The following is a 10,244-nucleotide window of genomic DNA, read 5'->3' as shown; positions in this document are numbered from 1 at the left end:
TTTCTACCCTCCACATTGTCACCAATTTGTCATAATATGGGGTTATGTTTCTCTAATGTTTTGATAGGGAAGTATGCTTGCATTTATATATAGCATGATATCAAGTTGCAACTTTAATTTTGTCCAGTCTTTATTAAGTAAAAAAATCAGCAAGAATAGAATTACAATTTGAGACTTCCTACTGTCAGAAATGAGAAAACAGTTTGACTCGATCACTTGTCAAATAATGAAAATTAAAAACTAATGATTAATCTTTACACAGCGATCAGATCAATAGTGTTGATGTTTAATAGATGTAACGCTGTAGCCTCTAATATCTTTAAAGGAAAGATGACAAAGAACCTGCAAAACTATTTCTAAAGACCAAGGATGAGGTTAGCCAAATAGCTGAAGATCTGTTTGCACCAGGCAACATCCTTTTCAGCGAATTGAGTGCTCTGCTTACAACTGATGACAAGAATTATTCAGCGATAGTTGGGCAGCATTTTAAACAGCCTAGGCTATCATATCACGAAGGGATAGGAACCAATGCTACCTTTAAAACTATATCTTCATTTGTACAAGTAAACAGAACTAATGTTTTTATTGCGGACTCAGGAAATGGCTGTATTAGATCCGTAGATCGAGTCACCAACACCACGTCTCGTATAGCTGGAACTTGTGTGAAGCTAGAATATCAGGCTCCTGCTATTGACGGTCCGATGCTGGAAGCTGAGTTTGGTACATTGAGTGACATGGACTACTATAACAATGTGTTATATGTTCTGGAGCCCTTTGCAAGACGCATTCGTAAAGTAGACTTCTGCTCGGGAAATGTATCTACCGTAGTACCTGAAGCCTCCTTCTATGATCCTCCATTCCAGCCATATGGAATTGTAATTGTTTCGAGTGAGAATACAGCATATATATCAATTTCATATGGAATTGCAATGTTGGATCTTGTAAATGAGACCTTCACATTCGCGACTCAGAACCGATATAATGCGGTTGCGGGCTATCAAGATGGCTCCCTTAGTGAGAGTAAATGGTACTACAACACCAGGCTAACATTACTTCATAACACACTTTTTGTTATAGAAAAGTATAAGTCACGTCTTCGTGCGATAGACTTGGACACTAGAAATGTATCGACGCTCTCTTTAGGCGCAACCAAAATTTCTGCTAAGTCTCCAGCCACTGTGGATGTCATCAACTGCACACTTTATGTGTCTGTAAAAGGAGTTATCGCTCAAGTAGCCTTGCTTGAGGTCCCCTGCTCAGCGAGTGACATCATCCCGACTAGAACACCAAACAGCTGTCTACCCATTGCAACTGAATTACCTGACCTTTTGACCCAGAGCATAGACTTGAAACAAACCACACCAATAACTCCGAACAGTAAACCTAAATTAACTTTGCCATTAACTACGGACAGCTCTCTATCTATAATAACGCACTTACCCCACCTTTCAACCCAGCCGACAGACATGAAACAAACTGAACTAATAACTCAACCCACTGAAGCCATATCAATTAACCAGACTCAACTTACCCCACTCAATGTGGTCACTAACTACACGCTAAATGCAGTCATCAGGGCAGGATGTATTTCTGTTGGAATAATAACAGGTGGTCTAACTTTCCTTGCCGGATACTGTCTACAAACCTATCTACGACGGCGACATCCACAAGCAAATACTCAACAACATGATCATGTGACACACTTGTAAATATGAAATAACTTCTTTTTTTTTAAATTCTATTTTGAGAAATAAGAATTGACCAGCTTTTTCACCGATTCCGCAACGGTTTATCTTGCCAGAAAAAACTGCAAACCAAAGTAAATGTTGACGGTTTTATGACAACTGGCATCTTATGGTTCAGCAGCTGATCTAGTAGGCCATGTCATATCATCACGTTCCTTATCACATAGGTTTCTGTAAACTTCAAGCTCCAGTTTTGGTTCAGCCAACCTAGTTCATTAATCTGAAATGGCAAAATAATGCTAAATTTGTAACATTTATAAACAAAAAACCAAAACAATCTGTTTTGGGTGGGCAAGTATGAAGTGCCCGAAAATAGAGACCATAACCAGCAAATGGATTTCACAATCACCTGTCAATGCTTATCATTACCAGCCAGCTACTCTAGCATACATGTCAGATGTCAGTAACAGATAAGCAAGAGTAGTTGGTTAAAATACAGAAAATTATGAGAGATAAGTTTGTGACATACAATGTCTGCTGTATCCCAGCTGCCTCATCTCAGGAGGTCTTTAATCTCTTTTCCGATATTTCCCGGCTCTGTATAACAAATATATATATTTCATGATTTCAATGATTTTAAAAACAACACTCCAATTCAGAAGATCATCGATGCTAAAAATTCAGAATAATTTCATGCTATTGATCTACTTTTAGATTTCTTACCACTACGTTATATTACTTTTATCTTAAATAATATCATGTTTAGCTGGTGTTTGCAGCAGATGAGCTATGATAGGACAATCTGAATAAAATTTGGTCACTTGGTCATGTTCAGAAATGGATTCCATTTTTGAACATGACCAAGTGAACTATTTCATCGGTTTACTGCAATGTATCAACTGTAAGCATATGTAGTCATGTCCATAAAATATCAGAACCAGTGTAAATTATTAGTAAATTTTTAAATTATTAGTACTCATTTATATAAATTTTTTATGTTTAAATTATTAATACAATTTATTAAATAATTTAATAAATAACTTAACAAATTGTTATTATTTATTTAAAATCTATAATTTTCAATTTATTATATGATTTAATAAATTGTAAATCATAGATTTTTAATTACTCATTTTTTGCAAATTATGATATGCAATCTATTGGTTGGACCTAGCTAACACTCACTAGTGATAGATGATGCTGTGTTTATATGCCATGTATCTATGCTTCGAATGGATTTGGAGATGCCTGCTGTCAACAAATTCGCACCCTACTGTTTCAACTATTTAGCGTTGCAATTTAGATCTTTTCAAGATTCGGCGATGTGTCCCTCAAAACGAAACTTGCTATATTAGTTTGACTTTCAGGTCATGGTCACTTCTCAATTCATGCGTAGTCAACTAGCTTCACTACAAAATAATGATTTTGTCATACTCATATGAGCAACCCATCCTTGGCATGCAAATGTTAATGTAAAGGCAGGGTAGAGCAGAAACAGTAGTGAGTAGCAGTAGAACGTTTTCACAGCAGAGACCCATGTGGTTGTGTGCTGAATTTTTTACCTCCATTGGAGAGAGCTTTGCCGAGTATAATTGATTTGAATCCATCAGTATTTAGTGAAATCTAATGAAGTGAAATGGCATCGAATGAGTTCAGATTTTATCGCTTCTACGATTCAAAGTGGAAGCAACTTTGAATCGTAGAAGCGATAAAATCCCAACTCATTTGAAAGTGGAAGCAACTTTGAATCCATTCGAAGCATGAATCTGCAGTGATAGAGCAGGTTATACTGCGTGTTATTTTTATTTCTTTTTATTAATAGATATAGACTGTAGAAACTCTCCAATATTGTTGTTATTGTGACAACTCATAGTCAGACCGCTACATGGAATATCCTGTTGGTCTACCTTGGAACAGATTTAACTTTAATAACATAATATGTAATTTACATCAGCACCGCTTCAGCATGCTACGGTATCAGACGTCAAACATTCTACAGTATTAGATGTCAAACATTCTATAGTATTAAATGTCAAACATTCTACAGTATTACATGTCAAACATTCTACAGTATTAAATGTCAAACATTCTACAGTATTAGATGTCAAACATTCTACAGTATGAGATGTCAAACATTCTACAGTATGAGATGTTGAATAACATAATAATAACAAAAAATAATTTGTGTACTGATCAACTTGGCAGGCTCGATGTCGACCAAGAACAACTGAACACCATTAGAAAAATAACAGCTTGGATATGTAGTCTACTAGGGTTAATAAGTAGCTACAGTCAATACTATCCTATCGCTACTTAATCATTTCCTGCAATACTACTACTGTTTAATATCCTTCTATTATCTCAATAGAGTCCACTTAGTTGCAATACATGCAATCAACCTTGTGTACTTGTCAACTGACATCTATATTATTAAATCCCACATTATCATTGTCTGTCTGTTAGTCTGCGTAAACGCTATGCGTTTCCATATTTTTTGTCCAAAATTCATGTGCAGACACTCCGTGCCTTCCACCAGGTCGCTTAAATATTTGGTTTCAAAACTTCTCATCTGGTTCCTGAGAAGCAACTTCCTAAACACAAATCTGATTAGAAAATCAAGTATGCGTTTTCGCAGACGTAAAAGGCATTGCCCTCGATAAATGCGTTCATAGATTGTTGGGGTGAAAAGAGTGCAGAACTTTGCGTTGACAATTTATACGGGTGCTACAGGCTATCTGATTGTAAATGAAAGAATTCAAGGCAACGTAGGGCTTAAAGCTAAGATTTAAATAAATTGTTGAACAATATTTAGTAATGCATTAACCATTTGAATAAGTCACTTCAATCTTGACTAAAATTATTCTGAGCAACAACAACATTCGTTTACTTTAGTATGGTGAAAACTGCCAATGTATTTTGGAGTTATACGCTCCGGCTGTGTGCATAAATGTTCAACAGTACAGTCATCCCTCGACATACAAGCTTAATGCGTTCCAGGACTGAACTTGTATGTCGATGTTGCAGGACTGAGCTTGTATGTCAATGTTCCAGGACTGAGCTTCTATATCGATGTTCCAGAACTGAGCTTGTATGTCGATGTTGCAGAACTGAGCTTGTATGTCAATGTTCCAGGACTGAGCTTCTATATCGATGTTGCAGAACTGAGATTGTATATCGATGTTTCAGAACTGAGATTGTATATCGATGTTCCAGGCCTGAGCTTGTATGTCGATGTTCCAGGACTGAGCTTGTATGTCGATGTTCTCATATCACAAAACAAAATTTCCGGCATAAAATAACAAAATACAAATTAATCTGTTCCCATACTATCAAAAAAACTGGCTGTTTTGATTGAAAAATATGCTTTCCATTGTTGTAATTCACTACCTACGCCCACAAAGTAACAAATACCTATTTAGTGGTTATGATCTGCAATAAAATGTAACATTACTATGTACAGTACTGTATGCAGTTCCTACTTTCGAGATAGACGTAGTGGCTAAGAGACTTAGCCACTACAGTGTGTGAGAGAGAGAGAGAGACTTGACAGCAGAGAGAGAGACTTGACAGCAGAGAGAGAGATTTGACAGCAGAGAGAGAGAGACTTGACAGCAGAGAGAGAGACTTGACAGCAGAGAGAGAGAGAGACTTGACAGCAGAGAGAGAGACTTGACAGCAGAGAGAGAGACTTGACAGCAGAGAGAGAGACTTGACAGCAGAGAGAGAGAGAGAGACTTGACAGCAGAGAGAGAGACTTGACAGCAATGCGTTCGGCACACTAGACGTTTGTGACGATATGTAACATAAACTTTGAATTTAACTTAAATGAATTTGGCTCACTAAACACACACTTAAAACTAAGTTTTAATTTTTACTAAGCTTTTACCAAACTCTAATTTTGACTTCATTTTAATTTTTGATCTTTTTCTGGTTTGGCGCTTTTTGCCACGCTTTTACCATAACTTTTAGCCGGCCTTTTTAAAACTTTTTTTAAACTGATTCGACGAGAAAGAGCGGGTGAAGTTGTTATCGAAAGTGGCCTCTTGCATACTTGGCCACTTATTGGCTGCATCGAGAATTGGGTCATATCCTTGTATCTCTTTCTTGTACCTCACGTCAGGAACTTGCTTGAAATTTTGCTCATATTTTGATTTTCTCGCATGTTGAGGCACTCGTATGTCGAGGTATGGCTGTACGTTTATTGTTAGTCGTTATATAAAGAATCATAGATATACACTAGTACAAAAATCACCAGTATTGTTGGCATATTATGTTAAAATGAAAAATTTCTGGCCCTACATTAATAACCATACACCAGCGTGTGATTTGTTTGCAAGGTAAATCCAGTTTGCTAGAAAATTCTGTGCCACAGGAGCTGTAGATACTAAAACGATGAAATTAAATTAAATAGATCTCTGTTTTACTAAAGAGAGTTTTTGAAATCGTATAGTTTACCCTTGCAATATCCTAATTCACTTTACGGTTTGGCTTAGGTATTAATTTCAAAAGACACACCTAAGAGAAGCAAGAATTTAACTTTGTAATGAGAGTTAACTTCAAATATGTAAAATCAACAATGATTTTGAGAACATGCCTTCTTACTGTCACAAGATATTATGTTTTAGTAAAAACAGCCTATAAAAATCCCAAGGTGACAGCACACAACCTGATAAGTGTTAGAGATGCCAAGCTAGGAGCAATTTGAAAGGCAACTCGGTGTGTATGACACCCAGGTTCAAGACTCATATATGATGCCAATTTGCATAATAGCAACGAATATGAGCAAGTATTAGCCTCGGCATATCAAATAATTTTCAACATGCAATGTCGAAGGTTTTGTAAATCATAACAACTCGTAAATCAGTACAAATGTATGCAGTTCTGCTTCAGTGAGTTTGGCTCTCTGTGCTCGGAAAATATACAACAGTGTTTCATACCTTCACTTTCAGTTTTAAAACCATAAACCCTAAAAGACTAGTGCAAGGGGTAGTGGCGATAAAAAAGGAAGGCACTACATATTTTAGAATTAATTGTATTCTAAATGTATTAAATATGTGTATTAATTTTATTCTGTATTAGAAGTATTCTGTAGCAAATTTAATGCTTGCGTTTAGAGAGCCAGGTGCTAATACTACAATAGAATAAATTTGTGTTTGTCTTTTTGACATTTTTGCGCACCCTAAGTCCAGTTATAGTAATTAAATCTAGCTATGAAAAATCTGTATCACGGAAGATTTGATCTCAGAAACCTCCTGCTCACAAGACAACAAACTGATCATTAAGCTATAGGTGGTACGATGGATTCATTGGGCAGATAGTCATTATCTGTGTTAAAATACACATAGCGACTCTGTGTTACGCGCAACATCACAAAAGCTTGTTCTCCTGGCTCTTATTAGTAGGTTTAGCAGTATGTATACTAACTTACTCAATTTAGCCAAAGGCAACTACATTACCTGCCACTGTTTATAAGCTGTTTTTTAATACCCGTACAAATGGGCAAGTGGTACAATGAAGAGCTCTCACTCTGGCACAACTGGTGGTCATAATTAACAGCTAATACCCCCTTTAGAATATTGTCCACCAAGTTTATTACAGTTACATCACCTTTGCAAACTTTGTAGGACATAACTTAAAAATTTGAAATAGTATGCAAGACCTACATACCGTCCCATATTCGTAGAAGTGACCAGCAAAAGTGTACAGCCATTCAGGTTCTATGACTGTTATATCCTGCATGTACTCTTTGTTAGTCCTCACTATCTCATTGAACACAACCCTGTGATAAACATAAACACATGGAAATCAGCTAAAAAGCACTGCTGACAGGCATAAGCGACACAAGACAACTGACAGATGACAAGTGAAATATGACAAGTGACATATGACAAAAGACAGAGGAAAAGTGACAGATGACAAATGTCAGCTGAGAAATGAAAGATTACAAGTGACAGACAGTAAATAACAGCTGACATGTGACAGATTACAGTGAAAGATCACAAGTGAAAAATGACAAGTGAAATATGACAAAAGACAGAGGACAAGTTATAAATGACAGCTGTCAGATGGCAAGTGGCAGATGACAAGTGTCATGACAAATGACAGACTGTAAATGACAGATAACATGTGATATATTATAAGTGAATGATGACAAATGACGCAAATGAGTGAAAATTAAATGTAATACTGACAGGTTTGCTTTAAGGATGTTAAGAACGGCTGTGTACAATCAGAGAGAAGCTTTGCCTAAGCCATTGAACAAAACCATTCAAATTCATAAAGCCCAAAGAGCTTTCACAAGAGCAAACGCCTGAGACAATCCCATCTAAACAAGATATAATACTGATAGATATACAAACAGCTATTAAAGATAAAGCTTTTTCAACATGTAAGTATTAAAATACAGTAAAGCAACTACGAGCATAAGCTCTATTCTAAAGAAGACATTGAAAGGCTCTATTACCTCATATTAATGTAAGATAACCTATAAACACTAAGCTTCACACAGAATATTTCACCAAATTACAGGCCATTTTTAAGTACAGTAGACCCTCCTAAAACGTATACTTCCTATAACATAAAATCCAGATAACGTAAAGAATTTATTGCAACGTTTTTGCTTCATACAACGTAAAGAATTCTATATTGTAAAGTGCCAAGTCGGAATGAATGGATAAAGTCGCCAATTGAATATTAACATATCTAGCCGCACTTGTGAGGAAAAAAACGACGTACATACATCGTTGCCTCTACATGTATTATCCATACAACTTCCATGACATTTTAGTTCGTTGTGAAAAATCATCAGATATGTTAACAGAACAGAGAATAGGTTGAGGACAGAGAGTTGTTCATAAATACTTGAAGGCGATCGTTTGGCACATTCATTACACCGCCAGTCTACCAATCTGAATGACACGAGTGGGACTATCCCCAAAAGTTACATTTTTTCTAAATCTTGACCTTGGATACGGATAGACGATGAACAGGTAAACACCGCTCGTAAAATATTTTTTTTAAATATATATTTATATTTTGCTTTCTTGTAGACATAAAATATTCGTTATTAGTTTTACTTTGTAAAGTAGATTTTGAAGTTTAAAAATGAACAAATCGTTGTAAATGTACATCAAATATGTGTGTTTTCCACCAATTTATTGTAAAATTACTGCAATCATAGTATATAAAACCAGTGAAATTGATCAGAAAAAAGAAAAATTTTATCGATGCTAACTAATAATATTGCGGTTATGGTACAGCCAACAAATTAAAAAGTTGAGCCTAGTTTTTCCTATTTTTATGGCCAATAGGGTGAGTTTGAAAAAATATTGGAGCGAATTATACATTTTAGTGTTCGTATAACGTAAAATCCCTATAATATAAACGTTCCTGGAACGGATTATTTACGGTGTAGGAGCGCCTAATGTGTTAGTCTTTTTGTAACATGATCAAATACACATGCATGTCTGGCTACCATTTGAAAAACATGTATGGTCACTGGAGTGAAATACAACACTACAAGTGATGAAGCCTGGCATAAAATACAATGGCGTTAGATACAACAGTTCATCGTCTGATCAAACACTGCGGCTTTTACATTTTCCTTGCTAGCTCAGCATATGTAGAACGAATGACAATAAAGATTTAATGCACTACAAATAGAATGGATATTGACGAATTGGTTTCTTGATGAGCTAATTGGCATGTAGTTATTTGTTTCTCTTGTTTTAAAATTTTTTTACATGGACATACAGACAAAATACATTGTAATTTGCAGTTGCCGCAATTAGGATCATAGTTGTGGTTTTTATTTTTATATTTGCATGCATTTGATGAAGTACCACTTTTATCAGTTGCAAAGGCTTCAATGTATTGACTTGTTATTTTAGTCTTGATGGTTATATGGTTGGTTGGTCAAAAAGTTTAACAATTGGATTTATGTAGAACGATATTGGTATTGATAAACGAAAAAAACTAGTGAAGATTTATGCCACAAAGTTTCAGGTAGCTACAGTCTCAATCAGTACTCTGAAGACCACATGTGTAAACATGCATTAACTTAAAAAAATAGCTAATTCAAATTCCTAAATAGGTCAACCAATTGCAATCTATTTTTGAACGAAAAATAACTGTTTACACTAAAAAAGCGGTAATAAACTTATTGAGTCATGTAGTAAAACAAGCGTGAGATTTGATGTTGAACTGGAAAACTGTCCATACATCTCAAGCACTTCCTAATTTTTGAAAGTCTACGTACTCCTTGAAAGAGTGAAGTCATTAGAAACTTTCACAGGAGATGCCAGGGTGAGTCACCTTGTAACTGTCTCAGCATATCTAAATCACTCAGTGATCAGTTTTACAGTCATCGGTCAACTTCCATAAATAATAATTACATAAATGTCACTAAATAACTGGTTGAAATTAAACATGTATCTCAAAATGTGCCCAAACAAACAAAGCTTATGACAACAAGTTACAAAAAGACAAAGCTGTCTAACTACCCAAAACCTGGTGGCCATAAGCAAAAGACTCTGCTTCATAATATAATGGTAAAAGATT

General features: G+C 35.6%; 1 protein-coding gene across 2 annotated transcripts in view; it reads right to left on the bottom strand.

The window, feature by feature from the left end:
- Positions 1 to 1,824: 1,824 nt before the first annotated feature.
- The window catches only part of LOC137401083 (probable ATP-dependent RNA helicase DHX35), a 31,185-nt gene continuing 22,765 nt past the window's right edge, over positions 1,825 to 10,244 (bottom strand). For both annotated transcript variants that reach the window (XM_068087438.1, XM_068087447.1), the window contains exons 16-18: positions 7,353 to 7,464; positions 2,215 to 2,282; positions 1,825 to 1,965 (exon numbers count right to left, since the gene is read on the bottom strand). In XM_068087438.1, the coding sequence (XP_067943539.1) occupies positions 2,244 to 2,282; positions 7,353 to 7,464 (151 nt within the window). In that variant the 3' untranslated portion in view covers positions 1,825 to 1,965; positions 2,215 to 2,243. The remainder of the gene's footprint in view (positions 1,966 to 2,214; positions 2,283 to 7,352; positions 7,465 to 10,244) is intronic.

This window comes from Watersipora subatra, chromosome 1 (assembly GCF_963576615.1).
Source record: "Watersipora subatra chromosome 1, tzWatSuba1.1, whole genome shotgun sequence".
In the NCBI taxonomy this organism is placed as follows: Eukaryota; Metazoa; Bryozoa; class Gymnolaemata; order Cheilostomatida; family Watersiporidae; genus Watersipora; species Watersipora subatra.
Note: the sequence above shows the minus strand (reverse complement) of the source record. Positions and strands in the feature narration are given on the sequence as shown.